We start from the raw sequence: 22,336 nt of genomic DNA, 5'->3' as shown, positions 1-22,336 counted from the left end.
AATCATAAGTAGTAACTGCAACATTACGGATTAGTCTTGAGTTAGAAGTTACTTCTTTTTATTTCTAAACGTGAATATGTTGGAGTTTGTAATTTCCCACATGTTATTCTAAATGTCGCAATGCATCTAGATATTTAAATTGTTCTAGACGCAGTAACTTAGTTATTACAGATATACTGTAGAGAACACACGGTTTTCTTATTTTTGCCTTTTCATCATCCTGAATTCCCGAGATACGAGTCGTGAAATTTCGATCGCAATTTCGACAAAATAGAAATGCCCGAAGAAACGTAATGTTCCTGATTACTCGTTTGAATGGAAAAATTTCCAATAATTATAAAGGGAGAAGAAATGATCGACAATGTTTTACGGGAGTAAGTCAACGCAGGGAGGATTTTCGGTGATATCTGGTAACTGACATAAAATAAAGCGACGAATCTTCCCGGGTGGTCTTGATACCATTCCCTCTGATATCCGCCATCGAGGAAACACGATCCCCTTAATAGCGCGTAACATCAACAGGAACTTTTCCGACCAATTCCTTTCCTTGTCAAGTAGTAAACTGTCACTGTCAGTTGAGCAGCCGAAATGAGAAACGCCCCAGGAAAAGTTACCCTTAGTTATAAATCACATCGAGACAGAGACTTAAATATTTTACGATGAAACTTTCGCTTTTCTTCGAAATATCTGTCGACGAATGCATCTCCCTTCGACAGCATCTCGATCGAACGTTGTCTCTATAAAATTTAATAGCCATCAGTGCTTTATGCGATTCGATTAATTACTCATCCAACTGAATTATCCAAGTTTTTGGTGCGAATATTAACATATAATCTTAATTATTTAAATTGTTTTCGATCGTCATTGATTGGAACGAAGCGCGAAAGTCATTCACAAATTAAAATTGTTTCAATTGTTTCAATTTTATTTGAGATTATTAAAATTTGATAAGCAATACACAGATAAAAATTTATATGTTTGCACGCAATCAATAATTTTGGTACGCGTAAAAGGTATTGACGTTACTAGTTAACAAATAGTAATAATTCAAACAAATACAGATAAATTCATGTATCTACGATGCGATCTACGAACGGAATCTACGAAAAGGCTATCTAACTACCCTATTACACTATCTTGTTAATACGATCATACTGAACAGAACAGAGAAGGAAAACATTTAACAACAACAGTCATGAATACGTTAAATCGTGTGAAATGATCGAGGGAGAGAAACAGTGAATTGTAGCGGTATAAACGTCAAGCTGTCGACTAACCTTTTATTTTTATGCACTGCATAAATAAAAATCATAACTAGATAAGCGATAATCTAACTGACTAAATAACACGTCACCGTTATTAATGACCAATGATTCAACGAGCGGTGGTAAAATTTAAGCTTGGCGCTGGAATAATACGCTAGGTGATTTGGACGACCAGAAGTTTGACGATATTTTCATGACGCACGTCGCTGGACCACGAGCGGGTGGATAGAGTTTGCACGCTGCGCATAGTATATGACGACGTATCATGAGTGTAAAATACCGTGTACACGTTGTAGGCAGCAGGTACCTGGCCTACCGGTGCATGAAATATAAATAATTAGTATGATATATAAGCCGCCTGCGGCCGGGTGTGCGCGCTGCGATATATCGACGCGACCCACGGCTTTATTTCGAGACCGGTCACATTTTATCCGCTAAATTAGCTTTCCCACCCGCGATTTATGTTACCCGCTTCGAGAAAATTGCTGCCAAAATAGATAACTTAGCTGTATTTCACGTTGAAAAATCTGAAGAAAATGATATCGAAATCTTGGACACTCTAGAGGATATAAAGTTCTATCCTTCTGTCTTCCCTCTGATTTTGTCCATTGTTCGCGCGTGTTGTTAACTTCTTTGAATATTCTACACTTACTTTGATAAGTATGGTATAATAAAATTTTTAACTACGAATTTTCATTGCAAAAGGTGTATATATATACTCTTTTAAATTTTACTTAGCTATTTGAAAAGTATTTTTTTCCATAACAACAGCTTTGATATCAAAAATACTTTCAGTTTAAAAAGTATTATAGCGAAAACATTAACGCTATTATTATTATGTTAGTTTTTCCTTTTTAGTGAAATGTTCGCCTTAGGTAGTTCTATAAAAGCGACGATGCATGAAAGCAACGAGGCTTTGGGAAAACAAAGGGGTAAATTAGTCGCGTGAGAAAAAATCAAGACGCGTGTGCTGGTCCATTCAAAGCAGACGGGTGGGAAAGCGGTATCACGTTTCGGTTTCACACACGAGCCTTTAAAAGCACACTCGGTAGCTGGCGTTTTCCCTTGCTATAATTCACAAACGGTTCTTCCTCTTTGCTCTTTCATTCCGTTGGAACAGCTAACTCTACGAGAAAAACTAAATTTATATTTTCGTCCTCTGAGCGTCTTCATCCGTTGCACGGCAAGAAACTAGTTACCCTGCGTTCTTCGTTAACACCTCTCTATATAATTCAAGTATAGAACATGTCCTCCTCCATTTGCATTAAAACAAACTGGGGTATCGATTCATAAAAAATTCCATCTCCCAGTAAAAAGAGACCGGATGCAGGATTCGCACGAGCTTGATAAAAATAACCAACGTAATTGTATCGGAAATGAAATGGAAGGGAACAATTAAACCACATTGTTCCTTTCAGCGGCGTATATTCGGCGGAAGCATAGCATAAAAAGTACATAGAGAGCCGGTCTGGTCAGTTTTTACGATACAAGTGGAAAAAAGGATAACGACGAGGAGACAGAACGCGTCACCGACTGGCACACACTGCTTTCCTCCTCTTCTGCAAAACCAACCCTCTCGCTCGCCTCCGTCTCCTCCGCCGCCACGTCCCTCATGCTTTCGCTAACTCTCAGTCCCTTCAACTCGCCTCATAGAGCCACATTCTCGAGCGATCCATTTCCAGATTAAACACGCGTAAAACTCCACTCTCTGGTGCGGTACACACAAGAATCTTCGTCCCGTTCTGTCCCATGGCACGCCTCTATTTTCGTCCCACGATACCATGCCTCCTACTCCGCAGTACCCCTACGGGAATACGTGGGGTCTTATCTATCCCGTTTCGCGCATGAGTGCTAGGGGTGGGAGACAGCCTTTAGAAAAAGAGGTACGGTTTTCGTCAACGAGGTTCGTTCAAAAACTCGTTCAGGGAAATCTGTCAGTCCGAAGAAACGAGCTTTTTTTCTTCTCTCCTCGAGTGCCCATTTTGGACACGCGACGAAAGGCGCGCCACCCCTCCAACGAGGAAAGCGACTGCGTTTCATAATAAATCAAGTATCGTCGTGGTCCGGAGATAAGGGAGACTCTTTGTTTCGGACGCTGATGTACCACCCCTCGACAGAATGGAAATAGGAAAAAGATAAGCTGGGAATCGGGAAGAGTGTGATATCGAAGAGTTAGTTTCACGAAGTCGGTTTTTGCTGGCAGGTTGTCTTACTTGATTGCGATTTGATTGGTAGACGTCGCAAGTTTTTGAAGTAAGGAGATACTTGGCTGTTCGAGAAGCTTCGAGGAAATATGGAACGTACTTGAGCTTGTGAGAAATGTAAGGGTAAAGTCACGTTTCAGCAGAAAAATATGCGCGTTTGGAAATTTATAATAAAATGATTAGAAATACGTATGTTGTTTTTCGCTTCCACTGTGAGCCTATCGTGTATTCTTGTGGCATTTTGCCACTTTGGGAATTTTTCCGCAGTTTCGAAAAAACATGTTTTTGCTACGAAGGCCATTGAATTTGGAATGCGTGTCTCGTTCCGACATCAATAGAATTCTTTCCACGTAATCCCCAGTATATTTATGAAAACAAAATGTAATCATAGAGAACCTGAAAAAAAAAAAAACAGTGCACGGGAATCAATTTTGCAACGTATACTCTCGAAGAGCGTTCCATTACGGACGAGGCGCAATGATCGAAGCAGAAATCGAACAGCGTGTACAGGTTCCCACGAAGTAAGTAGTTAGGGACTTCGGAATCAGCCGGTGGTCCGGCACTACGCTGGGAACTCGGAAGTGTGTTGTCGATTATCGAAGTCGAAGCCTTCCAAGTAATTGCATAGTTCGTTTTCTTGTTCGTAGCCGTGTTATTGGAAACACTTAAGCCGATAAGACGTTGCAAATGTTGTCGAAGATTCCGGGAGATTTTCATAAATTAATGTGGCGCGTGGCCTATCTTTAATCTGGCCGAAAATGAAAGTGACCCGGAACACATCAAGATGGAAAATGATACACGAACAATTTGTGCGGTAATTTCTTGAAACGTCTATAGAAGTGGAGCCGAATAAAATGAAATAGAAATACGCGTAACGGGAAAGAAAAATAGAAAGAGAGGAAAGAGACATCGGAGTAAGAAGAGGGGGAGAAAGGACATTGTTATTCTGGCCGCTTAAATAATTCATAAGCAATATCACACCGTTGCCGCGGTCACGTCTCGGCTTCCCTCCTGATTGGCTCGAATTTACGAGCCATTGTCGCCTGATTGGCCGCGCTTGTGCGACGGATGGTGGTTTCGTAAAGAAAAGCACTTTATCGCCTGAAAGCATTGACGTGCCAGCCGAGCAGCGGTCCATGCATGAAAAGGACCAAGAAAGGGAAAGGAAGGACGAGAAAAAGAGGGAACGAAACGCTTGCGGTAATTTCTCCAAGCTAGTCATACTCTTTCTCTTTCTTTCTTCTAACTGTCCTGCTCTTTCCTACGCGAACGGGACTTCCCGCTTTCACTTCGATTTAACTTTGTCAAATTCCTTCGTTCCGCTCGCACAGAATGTTCGAACATCCTGCGAGGCGCGAACAAAGTAAAGGCAAATTGAGTCCTGTTTCTTTCTTCGTTTTACTATTGTCACGCTCTTATTCTGTGTAGTCGGCGCGGATGATTCCTTTTTGGAATTCCACTTGCAGTACCAACAGATTGATATCTTTAAACTGTTTGGTAAAAGTAAAATATTGCAAGTAAAAAATATTTTCTTCCATGGCGATACTTTCTTCTTGCAATTTCTTATTACTTAGAGTTTCGAAAGCAATCCTGTTGCGTGTAGCCTTTTGTATCATTCAGTTGGGTGCATCACTTCAATATTTGAACTTTCTGTCTTTTCATATTCTCCAATCTTTTCGGTTGTAGTTTATACGTTTAAATAACTTCGAATACAACTAATCAATTCGATTAGGAAAAGCTTACGGCATCAATGCAATTTCTCCACATACAAATTCATCCGCCATTTTACCATAATTGATCTTTGCTAGCAGAGGCAGTTCGCCGCAAAATCTGTCGCAACTATTCGACAAGTTGACGATTCAGATGGGCGATGGTTCTTCCGCGAGGGGTCTCGCGAGTTCGTGAAGAGATATTATGCCCAACACACTCTCTCGTAAGCTGCAATTTCAGTTCGGTCTGCTGGACCTCGTTGTCCGTGACACTTTGACGCAACTACGGACAGAGAGAACGGTGTCCAGGGGGCGCTTGTGCAAGGCAGTTATGAGTTGCTTAATTGTTTTGTCACTGTTCGTCCCTCCTCATCGTCCCGTTCGTTCATCGTTCTCGTCCTTCCTTGTCATCGTTGTTGTCGTGGCGCTGGCCGCCAGCAGAGAAAGCCCGTTGCTCTGTCTCTCCTTGCCTCTGTTGCCTCTGTTACGCCCTGGCAGTCCTGTCGTAGAGTTCCACGAATACTCGGGATCGTTTCCGGAATAGTACTGGCTTACCCCTTGACAAGTTATCTGTGGGATTCTAACGTTAGTAAAATCGATACCGAGACACCATTATTTGCCTACGGAGATTCGCCGGATGGACCGCAAGGAATAACTGTTGCTTAAGTTATTCACACGCCGAGGGAAATCAATTCGATGCTGTTCCTCTCGTCACTGGCTTCCTTTTTCGCTTTTCTCGCGGTTCGATGCATATTTATGAAGCGTCCTGAACACGTCGAAAGACGGTTCGACCGACAGAGTCTGTAATACGTTTTCGCGTGAACAGAGGAGGGTAGAGAGGATGATAGAAAATGAGCTTACTGTGTAGATTCACTTGGATTTGAAGATTATTTTAGCTTTTAGTCTTGATATTGATTCCATACGGGATATTTGTTAAGAGAGTCGTCTAATTAGAAAAAGGATTAAAAAATTGTTAAATATGAAAAGCAATTTTTAATGACTACAATGACGAAAGGTCAATTTTTGTGAAATTTGAATTTATTGGCCTTAACATCAATTCAAAAATTTCTATTAAACATTCTTTCTCGATTTTCCTATTCCTAATTTTTTATACCTATTTTATATGTGCGACCTATGAAAGTCTGTTCAGCTTCTCGGAGTAAAGTGGCAGGAAGTTGTTTTAAACAGAACATGAAATTGCTTTCTACGATGTTTTTAAACATTAATAACCGGAGCCTATGAAAAAACTGAAACGTCATATGAAAGGTTAAATGTTTTAGTTTTTACGCGTATAAAATTTTTAAATAAAAATATACGTAATTTTTCAGTTCTCAGTTCAGTTCAGTTTCGTTTTTCGTTCTAAAACCAAAATGGTATCATAAACTGTAATACGATATAAGTTTCCTTACCTGGATGTAAATACGAACTGGCATTTGTACGTTCTAAGGTGTACAACGTGAAGGGTGCAAAAGGACTATTCGGCGTATTAATTTAACAGTGTGTTTATTGATGTCACTAGCGCGTGTTGCGGGTCCCGGTACGTAACAATGACCTTGTGCCGCTACAGTTGTATATTACATTAAACATACTATTATACTCCATAAACACGTGGTACATATCGCTGCTCATTGTTCGATATGCTTGCAAGCGGTAGATTCTTTTTTAGGAAATTAAAAAACGTCTATGCCTAACTTGATTTACGATCGATCTGATAAATTTCAGAACCCTGTGAAATTCTTAATATCGTTACTCGAACGAGGTCGGAAGGAGACTATAAGAAAATTGTCTGCCTCCTTTTAAATTATTACCCTCGAGTTATCTGAGAAAACTATCGATATGAAAACTGACGACATCATACTGAATCACCTGTAATGTTTCCCTTAAATCTTAAACTCATAAAGTTTCCACGTTATTTCATTTTTTACAGTCCTCTTTCAATTTACTTTTCTTCACTGAATTGACATAAGCGATCGCTTTTATCTAACAAGGAAAATAGAAAAACCTAGAGATAGAGAGAGATTATTAAAATAAAACGGGCACAACATTAAATAGTAACTTGTAACAGTCGCTTTAAAAGCCACGTAGGAGCGAAATCGATGCAGAAATCCGGATAAGAGTAAGAAAGAAGAAAACGAGTAGGGGTGGCGCAACAGGGGTGGGCACCGAGGAATATTAGGGGTTTCATTAAGCCGACGCGAAGACTAGAATAAAGAGTGAAGTGGAAAGCAAGAAGTAAGGAAAAGAATCCTGGGAATTCGAGATTTCGAAATCCCGTAAGTGGAAGCCAACTTTATGAATGCCACGAAATCAACGCTTTTCATTGCTCCTCACAAATGATTGCTTTATTTGTCAGTAAAAGAGAGGGAGGTGGTAACTACGAATCAATCGTTACTTTGAGGATAACTTTTAATCAAACTTTAATCCGAGGACCTGGCCGTGACGATTTCTCCGAGCAATCGGTAGGTATCGTTGATTTTATATTACGATCTTCGAAACGTGTCTCAGTGAACGTTTTAATCATTGAATCGTCGATCGGATAATATATCCCGCGAAATGTTTGCTTACGTTCCGTTCAAATCAAATGGAAAGTCTATGTACTAACGGAGTTAATGTTTCGATTCTACCGAAATTCGAATTTACTGTTGAAAGATTTTATAGGTCCCATAAGAGAGCAATAAAATGTGAAACATTTCGGTTTGTATATACTCTTTAAAATTGAAACGATTTTGGCCTTTAGATCTAACAGAGCTGTTTGGGCTTTCGATCGGCTTTGTGGACTCTCAGCCCATTTGCGGTTTATTTTTACATTGCCGATGGGAGAACAGATATTGCTAAGAAGAAATTCCTCTCAAAATCGGAGAAATAGAGTCGTTAAAGCAGAAAAGAATTTTAATTTTTCACTGCTTTCAGAAAGCTTGCGGATTTGCTTCTTTCAGTTTCCATAAAACATAATATAACAAATTTTCTAAAATTGGATACCTCAATTGGATATCCACGATGGTCTTATTCAACTGATTTTCGATTGATCAAAACTTTCATTTCGTGTATTCGCGCATTCGCATAATTATGTATTATTATTAATTTTTCATGAAATACATTTATCTATAAATATTTATAAATGCCACGAATGAGCTATTAGTTTAAAAAAGCAGCAGCGTGAACGAATGTTGATCGTTTGCCAATCGAGGCGTTACATCTTTGACTTGTTTCTATTTGAAAAATTCCTTTTTATTTACAACATGTTTGGGATATAACACCCTCGCAGCCAAGTCTCGGTAATTTGTCACTCAGCCGCGATTCGCCTTTGTTTCTTTTATTCTTCCCTTTTTCCTTTGCATCTAGTCATGTTGTGTACCAGTACTTGCGTGTACAAATAAATCTGTGTTATTTCTCTGTCGCAGTTGTTTCAATTTAATTCGTCTATTTCCCCAAATTCATTGATCCTTGCATGTTGCTACGAGCAGCAACGAAGCGTCCGAGCAAATATGGGAATATATCACCGAACAGACGTTTTAGAGCGACGAACGATCGTGCGTACACTTATTGTTGTGAAAACTCTGTGATCGTTATTTCATCTGGATATTTTTTTAATTTGATGCAGAGAAAGAACTGGCATAGCAAATCGTGCTGGTTTAAAAGTATTCAGAAATTTTAGAAATTTTATTCAATTAGTAACAAATACTTGACTCTGTTTAAAATACCGATGTTGAGAGTTTACATGTGCTAGGTATTTTATGACAAAGAGGTAATTAAATATAACGCCATAATAATTCTCGCTTCTGGTTATTTACTTTACAAGCTACAATCGAGGTAATGTAGACTCGCGTGTTATTGCAGCAACGTGTTTTCACTGTGTTTTGGATTCACAAATATTGTTAGAAGGGAAATTGTTGAAAAAGAGAATATATATTACGCAACGCAATTCACCGTTGAAATTTATTAAATTGCCTGGGCGCAACTCGCATTTCTCATCCGCTGTCAAGAATACGTTTCCGCGCGAGAGTTTCCTTGTCTTTTTCGCACGATTAATGAAATCGCAGATTTGTGTCTGCTGGTCCATTTTATTTAGACACACATACATTTCATTTAGATTTTCTGACAGGCTTGGTACAATGGAAATATAACGTGCTCATACATCCAAGTTATAACGTAGCAAAATCATTAGCTGAGAAGTTATTATCCGGGATTATTATTACAATTATTCACGAACTTTCAGTTTATTAATACTATTCGCGTCACAGTGACAAGCTGTTTTAACCTGAAAAAAGATTATAAGTATCCTTCTTCACTTTTTTTATTTCGATACCACTTAAAAAATGAGTGACATTCTTATTATTATAAACATTAATATTTTTGAAGAGGATAGAAAATATAATTTCTAAAATACTGTTCGCTTATGATCTTCACATGTTTTTAAATATGAAATAAACGCGTTACTTCTACCACTTTTATATCTGTATCTGAATGTCCGTTTTTATTGAATGTATGAATAAAGCAAGAGTAAAAACTAGAGAGAGGTAAACTGAAAAATTCATTTTTTCACACACTGCAAATTATCTTCACAATCCTAAATCCCACACAAAACTTCAATTACCAACAACAGTTTAAGGGCAAAGATACTGTGAATCGCGATTCTGGTTTTCCAAAACGGACAATCAACAATGCTTCCAAGTGGATTACACGATGCAACATCATTGAAAACAAGAAACGACGGAACGTCGCGTAAATCCCGCTGTTTTAATACCTGCTTATTCTAAAAATGGTTAATTAAAATCCGCGCGCCAGCGCATGCAAAGCGCTTCTCGCTGCCCTCTCGCAATGTCCATCCGGGCTAATCTCCGTTGAAATATCATTGAACCAATAAACCTCGCTCTTCCCTTCTTTCACTCCGCACGAAACCGCGCATTTACATGATAAATACGTTAAAAGAATCGGAAAGAGACGAATAGTGGCCTTGGCGGTTTTTATTTCTTAATAAAGCTGGATTACATACGAGCCATATCTCGTTTTCTCTGTCCTTAATTCGATTTCCCTTGACCGGATATGGTTGGTCCTCGACCTGTCCCCGCCTGCCTTTTCCTTCGTAAAAAGAGAGTTCATCTTGTCGGCAGATGCCGGCTGCTAAAACGTTCAAGCTGGCTTGGACCAGGCGATATTGGCTGGCGCCGAATGCCGGTGACGTTGTCGAGAAGATTTCTGACAAGCGTTGTTATTAAAAATTCCCTTGCCACCAGTACGCCGGCTGCGCGCGAAAAAATCGAAATAGACGAGAGCGTACACTCCCGGGTACTGCAGCGCGGAATAAATCGTGCTATCGATATCGTATCGCGTTTTCGTTCAACCCTGTCACCTTGCTTCCCTATTTATTTTTCTAATTTTTTTCTAGCTTTTCCCTTAACTATATGTTTTATTTATATTTATGTTTTTTATCATCTAGTTCTATTGTCCCATTTTTCTTTTTTTTATACTCTGTAATAGTGTTACAGTTGGGATGAAAGTTTGGACGAACAATACAAAAGCCACGTAACTCACACGGTGGAAAATGCATATAGGAGAGCTAGATGTCACTCTATTCGGTAATAATTACGCACGACCGCAGAGGAACGTTGAGCAGTCGCAACGGGATGTTTTGTTCTAATCAGAATGACCCGCTTACGCTTTAATCTCCTCTGATAAAGGCTGACATTTGAAAGCGTGAATATAAATAGCCGTGTGAACCGGTAATCGCAGTTAATTTCCCAATTAACCTCTCCTGCTGATTTCATAATTTATATTCTGGTCGAGTCGTTCGAAAGGGCATTAAAGAGCTTATGGAAACGCATTTGGCAAGGTCTGGTTATACACACACTGCTTATATTTAATTATAGTAAGAAATTCATAAAACAAATGAAAAATCCCTTAATTGATTATTTCATCGGAAAAGAAGGAAATTATAAACTGAAAAAACAATTACGAAAGGGGAATCGGGAGCACGCGAGCTCTAAATCAAATCGTCGCAGAATTTACAACATTTCGTGTGAAATTTTCAGACGTAACAGAGGCGTGGAAAAAGTTGGTTCTTCAAGACAGGCGACGCGGGTGCTAAATTTTATCATTCCCGTTTTTCTATCCTCGGTGTGACGAACGTACGAACTAAAATAAAAAAAAAAAAAAAAAAACGAATCTGACCAGGGGAATATGGCGCATATCCGGCGCACTTTACCTCGCAACGCAGTCGAACCTCGAGTTTGAGTAAAATTCTAGCTCGCGCTGCTAAATGATAAAACCGGATTACGCGACGCTTTTCCTCCCCGCTTTTTTCCCCTCGTTGCTCGTGAGCCTTTCAATCGGGAGAAATTACGGGAACCTCTTGTCAACCGCGAAACTTCGCGCTACTCGAAAGAATGAAAATTCGTTCTGATTCCAACGCGAGACGCTAGAATACGTATTTGTATATATATATACGCTATCGCTCGTAAATGCTCAAATGCTTTAGTCTATTTGTAGTAACAGTATACGAATTTAACGAACTTTTAATTTGCATAAAATAATAAATTACATTTTTAATCTATATAAATTAATGGCTAATTATATCACTTGCTACGATGTCAGATTATAATATAATATATAAGTATGTATATATGTATAATATACGTACATACTCACGTACACGTTACAGGGATATACGAACGTTGAAAATAATAACGCGACTCGAATCGAAACGAGCCGAGTTCATTTTTATCGCCTATACATCTTGATGACGAGGAACACCGATGGTGGAAAACGAACGGCGAACAGGCGCGCAGCTGGCGCGAATATTAAAGGCAATCGGTCAGTTCGCATAATAACTGACCGAGCCTATCTGCCGGTAGATATAATAAATTCGCGTTCTCCGCGAGTTACGGTAATTTACGACGGTCGTTCGTGGTCCGCGAACGTAACGAATTGTATCTTGACGGACGTGACGTACGACGCGAAATGAAACTTGCAGCTCGCTCCCAGTAATATAGTTCTCACGTGGCACAGGTTTTTTGCGCGTCATCAGTGCACCTCGGGCATATCGTTGCTTTTAATCGATGGAGTTATTACATCACTGTTTAAACAGATTGCCTAGTTTTGTCATTTCAATGGAATAAGTTAGGTTCCTTTCGTGTCTATGGAATTATAATGCATAATATTACAATATTATAGAAAATTTAAGGTCTTTGTTATTCGAGTTATTATTTCACAAATTTATTCGATATCACAAATTTTTATATTTTCAAATATCCGTAAACTCAACTTCCAGCATGCAATTAGAAGTAGAGGCATAAAAACTGCGTTTCCTCTACAGAAGTTAAGAAATATCATTTTTCAATCTTCTATTTGAGTTCTTTATGGAAGTCCGAGGTCCGGCAGGAAGGAAACTTCCCTATCCTTTTTGCTTCATCCGATCGTAATCTACTCCGGCAAATAACTTACATTACATTAGTTTCTCTATATCCCGGTGACATCCCGAACTACCAAGGAATGACAGTTGGGGCGGCCATTACGGCCAGTTTCGAGGATACCGTGGAAACTTTATGGCTCCGGCAAGAACATCGAAGTTGGCCATACTTTTCAGCTACGCCGAGAGAAATCCTCCGTATTTTCGCAATGTCTGCGGGGGCGCGAGCTGTTATAATCATTGCAAACTGCCGAAAGAATCTTCGTATGTTCGCCGAATCGCAAACGCTTGAATCGCTCGTTTCACGGGTACTTCCATGAGAACAATATCATCGCGAATTCGTCGAAGCTTTTACTGCCTTTCCGATGCTAGAACTTGCAGCGTTTACAGCTTTTCGGGAATACTCTGCACTTGTCAAAATTTCCACGTTACGGTATTATGTATGGACGGTGCTTGTTATTCTCTTTAACTGGAATGTGACTTTAAATTGATAGAAAGAATGTGCAAGTTCTTTGATGAAAGCTTGAATTCTTTGTGAAATTTCAATTGTACGGTAACTTCAATCGCAAATCTCACGGTTGATTCGATTTCAAAGCAGAATTACTCTCCAAATTGTACGGATTCCACAATATATCTACATTTTTCCGTTTATCGTGTTCTTCCTTACTTGTTCCTACATTTACTTTAAAATCCGGCATCCGGATTCCAAAGAATTCAAGGGCAATCTATTTACAAGCGGGCCGGTACAGTTGATATGAGTTCAGTTTTCGTTAAAAAGACGGATAACGAAAAGAAAAAGAGGTTGCTTCATCCGGATCCCCGGTTTATTGTCTCTGGCCCAGTTTTCAAGCGATGACTGCATTGTCCGGCTCCGCGTTCCCCTTCCAACTCCCCCCACGTCTTCTCCTTTCGTGCTTTTTCCTCTTTGTAGGCCTTTTCGATGTCCGATTCCCTTTTAGATGCTTCGTTTTCCCGGCTCGCGCTCCGTTTCTTTAGTCCTCGCGTATGAAATCTTCCATTTTCTGTTTCAAACCGACCCCCTTCGCTCCTCTTTCACCTTCTGTCTCGCGAATACACGAAATCGGAACGCGGAGATCGGTAGCGGGAGTAGTAGCGCGCGTTGCAAACGCGCAAGAAACGTACCGAGAAAGGTTTGCAGTGGAAACGCGAGAGCGAGCCTGGTAAAAGGGAATGGTAGCAGAGGGAAGATAGAAGAGAGTTGAAAAAGGAACGACAGCGCTAAGAGACAGGCAACGTTTTAAAATAAGCGACAAAGGCGTGCTCGATCAAAGAGGCGGTCGTTTCGGCGGTCGGAACAACAGACGGAAGGGCACGAGGTAGATGAAGCGAACGAAAACGAACGAGATCGACAGAATGATTAGTTGCAAAAATCGTTGCGATGTATTTGCCTTTAATTTGCGGCACGAATTAAGCGAGTGTTTGACAAAGCATCGCGCACAAGCGCGCAAATGAGAATTGACTGTGACTCGGAAATTTAATAATAATTTCCGTCGTGTCCTCTCCCATCCTCAACCTTGCACTGCACGCTGGTCAAACAGCATGACATCGACGATTCCGTTTCCGTTTCTTAGTTAATTTCCTTGAACCTTCGTTATCCCTCTTGATCTTCCATTCGTTTTACATCTTCCCTCCTTGTGACCACATTCATCTTTCCCTGCAATTCTGTTTTCTCTTTTTCCTCTCTCTTGCACTCTAGTTCTTCATTTAACGGATTAACCTTGTTGTTCGAAGCGGGTCCAGGCGAAATAGAAATAAATTATAAACGAGCCATGTTTAAATAGTTAACGAGTGTCGGAATATGGAGGAAATAGAAACGGAAGGACAGTAAATAGGAGAGAATTGTCGGTAGATATTGCACGAACTTCGACGTTTCGATATCGAATGACACGATTCACGAGAATGTGTAATTTATTTGCTTTTAACTTAACCGTAATTGCAACTTGATTCTGCAGATTTCTCTAATGTATATCATTTCGTGTAGATACGTTTCGTAATTGTTGCGTACCAAATTGAATATTGTTTTATTCTTCCATGAGTCTTTCCTAAGAATCCTTTCTGAAATATTTAATAGTAATAAAAAGGTTCTATGAAAGTTTGAACGAAACGGATTTAGAGAAATTTTCTTCAATCTCGGAGTTGAAAGTAATAAATGCAATTATAGAATACGAGGTTACAGAAAGTATAAAAATTCGTTACTGAATTCAATTTTCAAATAAAAGAGATATTTCTGTGAAAATGTCCCTTGTTTGATAATTCGATACCCCAACATTTTATTAACCTACTTGTCACGTTATTGTAATTTTTATTATTGACACGTAGCAAATTCATAGAATATGGATTATAAAATGAGTATTACTTTCATCACTTTGTATGTAAAATATTGTTTAATGTAGCCTTCGTAATCCTCAAGGCACGTAACATCGAAATACAGTACTATTTACTCTAAAATAAAAGTGGGTCGTACTTAACCAGACACTTTTCAGCAAATATATCATCATTCCGTTTTTATTTTTCATATACAAAAAATAATTCTAAATAGAACTTCTAAACTTCTAAAAGCATCAATCTACAAATAAAAATTCTATACAAGTTGCTAGAACACGCACTAGTGCTTGTTTTCTCTTATAAAGAACGCAATTTTCGTGAGAAACAAACAAGAAGATCTTTTAAAAGAATGAAATTTCAAAAATATCGAACAATCCACTTACTGAAACTTTCCTAGTACCAACTGCACGCTACTATGGCGGTATGAAACGAAATTGCAGTACGATTTATCCGACGATCCAGCGGTGCTTGTTTTCAAGCTATTCCAGGGTGAATTAGGCTAGCGCGGTCTCATGCTCGTTCTCACGTGCTGATACGGCTACCTGTATGAGCACGGGGATATAAAAATTGTAACGTTCCACGGCCGCGTAGCCTACATTTCTTTATGGATACGCCGCGCTGTGCTGCGGGCGAAACTCATTACTTTGGCATTCTCCCCAATAAGGGGAGGTCTCTTCCGCGGCCGATTAAAATTCAGCGTGCGTGCGAACACGGGCTCGAGTGAGTTTGCAGCAGCCGAGAAACGCGCGTCATTGACATAAACCAGGGAAATAGGGGGAACGATGGGAACAAGCGGATTAAGTTGTACGTGAGGAATCTTTGACTGCGTTCCGTCGCGTCGTTTTATATTCGGCCCATTTGCCGCTTGGGAAAAGATTGCGCCTTCATTTGGTGACGAGTAACTGCAGTATATACTGTCTGTTTTCACGAATCAAACAGAAATAAACTGAAACGGGCCTTCAAGTTTTTTAGATTATTAGTGATATAAAAAAGAATTTTCTTTATCGGGTGATTCCACGACGATAAAGCAAGAGGTGCTTGGAAATTTCAACCGTAATAGTTGCCGAATCAATCTTCTATAACCAAGATTAAGCACGATACATGCATGTTTGATGTAAAATATTTTTGAAAAAAGGTTTGCGATGAGAGTCGAGTAAAATTTTGTAGTATTTAAGCTATGAGAATATCAATACAACAAAGATAAATATTTAAATGAAAAGTGGAATGTACCAATCAAAAAGTTTTTTCATATTAAAACCACGGGGAAGATTTTTTTTTCGTTGCCATTATGCATACGTCAGAACTACGCAATATTGTATGAAACTGACAAACCGGCACGGCTGGGACAGACAGAATTACGGAGGGCGATGGAAAGATTCGTGGGTGGGGTGAAAAACGCGAAGGGAGAGGAACACTGCTGTGAAGGGTTAGAGAATTGCTCGAGTGTGGGAAAATCTCCCACTTGTAGCTCGCAGATATTTACTTCGATCTCACTGAGACTGGAGTTAAATCTTGAATGATACTCAGACCGTTCTCTCTATCCATCTGTTTCAACCACCTCCCCCTGCCGAATGTGGAGTGTTGAAAGAATCTCGACCGCGAGAAACAAACTTCATAGTGCCGCCTCATTCTTTGAATTTCTTTCAACGGTAGCTGTACGAATACATAGAATTCGAATATACGATAGGAATACCGAACAGATATTACATAAGAACTAATAAAATAAATAAGGCACACGTTACTGAATTATGACAATTCCGTGTGAGAATATTAATATGAATCGAACAACTTTCTTTTTGGTGGTAGAAGTTACATCGCTGTGCAAAAATTATGACTGTCGAGCTGTTAATGTGAGTGCGCGATATATTTCACTGTTTATCATGCCATTAATAATGAACTATTAGGTTGTTCGAAAAGTGTCTTTCTTTTACAGACGCGTCTTTTACGACGCATCTTTATACAAACATGAGACCTAATCTGTCGAACGTTGTGATCTTTATTTTGATAGAACAAAATGGATCATACATAATTCGGTAAAATAATATAAAATGAAAAATGTTATGCCTCCATTATTTTCTTATAAAACGAAAGAAACTTTTCGGACGACCTAATAAATAGTCTGTCTTCAAATGTAGATCGCTTGAAAATTATTCGTAACTAAGTTTGGCGAATTATCGCGCAAAGTATTTATTCTGACTCAAATATTCTTCTGATCCAAATAATCCTATCTTTCTCTGTAAGTACGTAGAATGCGAATTAAGAAAGAACATCCGTAAATGCGAAATAATTAATCGCCGTATAGAGAACTGTTTATACAGTAGTCCCGTTAAATAACGCGACGACGCAGTCTAGTTTCCAAAATCCATTTGCATTCTGATCAGCTATAAAGCGCAGCGCGGACACGGAATATTTATCGTGAAAGTTTGCAGATTCATTTGCTATTCACGCCCCTTTACGATACACCGTTCATAGAAATCCAGTTTGATAACGGGGCAACATCAACGGGGACCATAATTCTTGATTACCACTCTCGGGATCCGTGGCCGTGAAGCCCTGTGCCCGCTAACGCCACGCGTTTTTAATTGTTCCGCCCGTTGCGTTCATAATTTAAAGTTTAATAACACTCACGTTCGCGTGGCTCCGTGCGCGTGTATCCTCCTCTCCCGGCAATCTGAGAACTTACGTAGCTCGAGCAACAATTTAACCGACGTGGCCGGGGTCTGGCGTTTGAATTCCGCCGGAATTACCGCGAACTCGCGTGTGAAATTTCTCGTTCGTATTATCCCGGTGGATGCAGCTCGGGAGCGTCGGGTTTCTCGAGCGACGAGACGACGGAGCTTCCGTTCGCGAGAGAATGTGAAAACCATGCGAGAGGGACGAAAAGAGCTCCGTTCTCCTCGATTACTTTTCCAACTGTGGCCGATACGAGCTTTGAGCTTTTACGTCGTAGCAAAGTATCCTAGAATCGGTCGGATCGTTGGAGAATAGGTGGCTCTCCCAATTTCCAGGCGTGCCATCCAGATTGAATTTCTATCGTCGTTGTCGTTCGACGTCGTCTTCTTTGGCGGCAGCTCTGTCGTCGTCGATAGTTGGCGGCCGATCATTTCGCGCGATATCGGATAACCGGGTTATGTTTGCGAGAATGGCTTCGAGCCTCTCGATTTTTCTCCGTAATACCTCCCTTCGTTCTCTCATTTCTTCTATCCTTTACTCTCGAACGATTCTATCTCGCGCACGATTCTTGACTTTGTCCCGCTCTACGTAGCGATACTCTCGGCCCGGGAATCAAACGGAATGAATCGAATAACCAGAACGTCGAAACTAATTTCGTTGATCGACTCCTCTCTCGACCATGACTTGCTGGACGGTGACAAATTTCAATCGCGACGCTGTAGCCTTCGAGACGATTGCACTTAACGACAAATCTCTATATTGTTTGTCCTATAATTGTGGTGAAATTTCAAGGGAATGGAGAGGGTGGCACACCCTCTCATAATATAAGTGTCTTATTTATTCTAGGTAAGTCTGAGGCGTTATAATTAGGGGAAGGAGGAAGAGGAAGATAAGATAGTAGGAGAGACTATTTTGTTTAATTATTAAGCACATAGAATGTGTATTTGTAAAGAACGATTAGCTACAATTTCCCTATCGAAAACAAATTTTTCTCCTACACTGCTCTTAAATCAATATCGCTATATTGATTTTAAAACATTAAACAAATTTATCGTCAGTATTCCGCGAAAGAAATATTTCTCCTTTATGGCTTTCAAGGATTAACGAGTTACTTTTAAAATGTTCACCCGCAAAACGGTTAATTTTATTGTTGATTCTGGCAGGAACGATAACTCAGCTACAGATTCTATCGCGACGGAAATCTAAAGGGCCCGGTAAGAAAGTTCTTTAGCAAAACTCATCGTCTTCTTCTAGTTGTTCAACGACAGGGCGGGTCAAAAGGAGAAGAATCGCTGGGACGGTGGTTGCAGCGACGGCGGGGTAAGACGAAAACCGACAGACTTTCTCCATCCTCGTCGTTGTAGTTGCCGACGTCGGGCCGCTTGACGTGCTCCAGGGCGTCCGGGGGCGTGCGAGCGACCGGTGTGAACTTTGCCGTAGGGGATTATGCAAACGGGGTGGTTCGCGGGAGCAGAGAACAGGAAAGGGAGAAAACACAGGAGAGGAACGACGTCGTCGGTGTGGATGGCGGCGGTGGCGGTGGATAGAGTCGGGCTTTCTTGCTTGTCATTACCACGTTCGTGGCTTCCACCACCTCTCCCGGCTACGTTTTCTCTTACCTATCGCGAGCGGAGCACTCGCGAGGAAGCTAAAGTTCGGGAACGCAGCACGATCGTTGTTTAAAATTAATTCTCCGAGAAAATTGTTTTCCGAGATGTGTGCTCCGACTAAAGTGTGATTGACTTTTTGAAGCACAGAGAAAAAGTTATAATTTGCGGTTGTGTACAGAATGAATATATAGGGAGAAAATTATTAACGTTGTAAGGAAGTGAAAAAGTTACTAAGCTTTGATAATATGAGTTGTTAATATAAGCTTTGGTAATGTAAGAATTAGGTTATTAGTAATAGGGATTAAAATAGTAAAATGAATAATAATCTTTTCTGACTTAGACATAAATAAATAAATAAATAAATATATATATATATATATGTACTTATTTAGTAAATAGGAACTTGGAACTAAAGACGTACGCAGTACTGCAATTCGCAGTTCCTACGTATGCCTGATTTTACTTAGACACTTTATTGAAACAAGCACTGAATTCTAAAATTTCTCTGTAAATAAGAGTGGCGTGTTCATTACAAGTATAATTATAAAGATCACTAGATTATGCCAATCTGAAATTATTAATCAAATTCAATTGCTATTAAGTATTTTGAAGAATTTTCATTCTTCAATTAAATTATGTATAGAAATATAGGATATTTTTCCAAGATATTTAACAATGCTTATATCTCTATATTTATAGAGACACGTATGAAATATGAGATGTCTTTTAACACTATAGATTATGCACAAGACATTCATCTTAATTACAGTGATGCGTCGTAACGTCGAAAGGCATTTCACTGGATTTATTATTGAAACCGCTGATTATTCGATACTATGGCTGTCTTTGTCGTAACGAATTGAATAGATTCCTCGAGTAAGACGTAGAAAGTAGGTGGATTTTCTGGTAATTCATCCCGATAAATGTTCGTGAAAAATTGAAACCCAAACGATTCGCTACCGAAGCGTGATCATAAATCATCCTTCGGATCGTGCTTCTCTATCGAAGAACCTGTCAGTGCATCCATATTGCTTCTTCTTACGTATATAGATTAAGTTGTCTCGAGTATGAACAAGAAAATACGCGGTACAATTGAAAAAGAAATGTTCGGCGAGTTTTTTGAAGGACAAAAACACATTCAATCTCTTTGGTGGAATCCCTGGAAGCTAAATAAATAGGGGAAATGTTTTCAAGTCTAGGATTCGACCTAGGATTTCAGACGATAAAAAATCTCCTAGCTCTGCTCCCTGAGTCAGAGGAGAAAAACAAAAAAACTGACCCACATTTGGCAATGCGACGAGAAACTCTAATAAAAAGTCGTCGATTCAGCATTTGCCCCGATCGGTCGGAAATTAAATGTTAAATCTATACCTCCAACTGTCATTGGCGGTGTACGTAAGCCACCAATATGTACGTGAAAAATGCTTTTCTACTTAAACGATGTTCATGTTTTCGAAACTGATTACTTAGAGGAATCGTTCGAATTTCATTATAAATATCGAGAATGCAGGGGAATATATAGTTCTCTCAAAATATTATAGATTGAGTATTTTACACTATAACTTATAACACTACTAGTAGTGATTTTAATACATATTCATAAAAATATTGTGGAAATGACAGTGTTCTTAATTCAGCAAGTTAAAAGATGTAAAAGATAATTGTTTGTATTGAATGAACATTTTGGATGGAAGTCCTTTAAGAACATATACGTATCTGCACCCAAAAATTCCGGCAATATCTTCAACCGTTTCCCACGTTAACCGATGAATTCTAAATCTGAAATCCTTCAACTTCTCCAAGCTCGTTCTTCCAAACACCGTTTCAGTTCATTGGCGAATTATTATTCAGCGCGTTCTCCTCCTATCGCGTTTACGGCGCGGTACGTAGTCAAAATACGCGATCTTCGAATGACGACGAGTCGTCGATCGCCGCTTCGATTTGGTCACGCACTCGAAACACTTTGCCAAAATTTTGGCAGTTGAAACTCGAAGTTCGCGAATAGCTGGCCGCCCGTACGATGGCTTTACGATCACGTACGATTTCACGTAGGTTCACAGCGTGTACGTTCGAAGTAAGGTCACAAGGGAAACCGGAACGAACATTGGAGCGGCTCGATTTCGCGGCGAGAATTTACGTCGCGGCTGCACTGGGAATTCCATAGTTTCGCCGGTATCCCCTAACCATCCAAGTGAACCAAAGAGGATGGGCTTTTGCTTTTTAGCCACGTAAGGTGCGGTTACATTCGACCTGGTTGTACGTCTCCAAGGGCGAGCGTAGGAAACTAAGCGGAGGATAGAGTCGAGAAAGCCGAGAGTTCGGTTGCTCCAACTAACCAACATGCACCTGTACCGGAGATCCTCTACCGCAACTCCTTCGCGGCTCTTTATTCACGGTATTCGTGTGCCCACTTTTTATTACCCGATAATTAATTGTAATAGGAGTTTCAGATGGGAAAACCGCCAATTCCTCCGTTTCCGTTTGCTCCATTTCCTACGTCGGGAATTCCTCCGTTATTCTCTGTTTACCCATTCCCTTCCGCTGTTATTCTACAACGCCCGTTTCCGTGTTCTGCGATTTCGAACGATCCCTGGCAATTTTTCTTTCATGGTGCGCTTTGTCAAAGAAGCTTTTGCTAATAGTTTCTTCGCTTGGTTCGAGAGGTTTCCTTTTGTTTACGTAAGAAAGAATGGGTTTGTTAGTAATTGATATTGTCGATGGAAAGTATACATTTTGATTTTCTGAGAAGAACATGATAAGTCTATTTTTGTTGACTTTTATGATTATGAAGAAAAGAAAAGAATCTTTCAGTTCTTGTAAAGATAGAAATTATGACTTTTTGTAGCTTTCGCTTAACTCCATGACATCTACTTGCATCGTATATTAGTATTATTACCAGACAGACAATGCATTAATATATTTCCTTTATCTGCGTTTCAGATCGATCCGAAGGTAGCGTTTCCTAGGAGAACACATCCAAAGGTAAGAAACTTTATCTTTACCGCAAAAGCCCGAAATCCGCGAGATGACAATCGTCGCATTCGCCACAGCCGCGAACTTTACTTCCTTCACGCATGAAAAACTTCTTTGGCCGAGAAGTCAGGTGCTAAAAGATAAGCCAGAC

At 39.8% G+C, this 22,336-nt stretch overlaps 1 protein-coding gene across 6 annotated transcripts in view; it reads left to right on the top strand.

Moving 5' to 3' along the window:
- Window positions 1-22,336, top strand: part of LOC126868420 (RNA-binding protein Musashi homolog Rbp6) — a 773,477-nt gene that overhangs the window by 471,734 nt on the left and 279,407 nt on the right. For all 6 annotated transcript variants that reach the window (XM_050623813.1, XM_050623811.1, XM_050623809.1 and 3 more), the window contains exon 5: window positions 22,153-22,194. In XM_050623813.1, the coding sequence (XP_050479770.1) occupies window positions 22,153-22,194 (42 nt within the window). The remainder of the gene's footprint in view (window positions 1-22,152; window positions 22,195-22,336) is intronic.

Source organism: Bombus huntii, chromosome 8 (genome assembly GCF_024542735.1).
Source record: "Bombus huntii isolate Logan2020A chromosome 8, iyBomHunt1.1, whole genome shotgun sequence".
Lineage (NCBI taxonomy): Eukaryota > Metazoa > Arthropoda > Insecta > Hymenoptera > Apidae > Bombus > Bombus huntii.
This window is presented reverse-complemented; position numbering and strand designations above follow the sequence as displayed.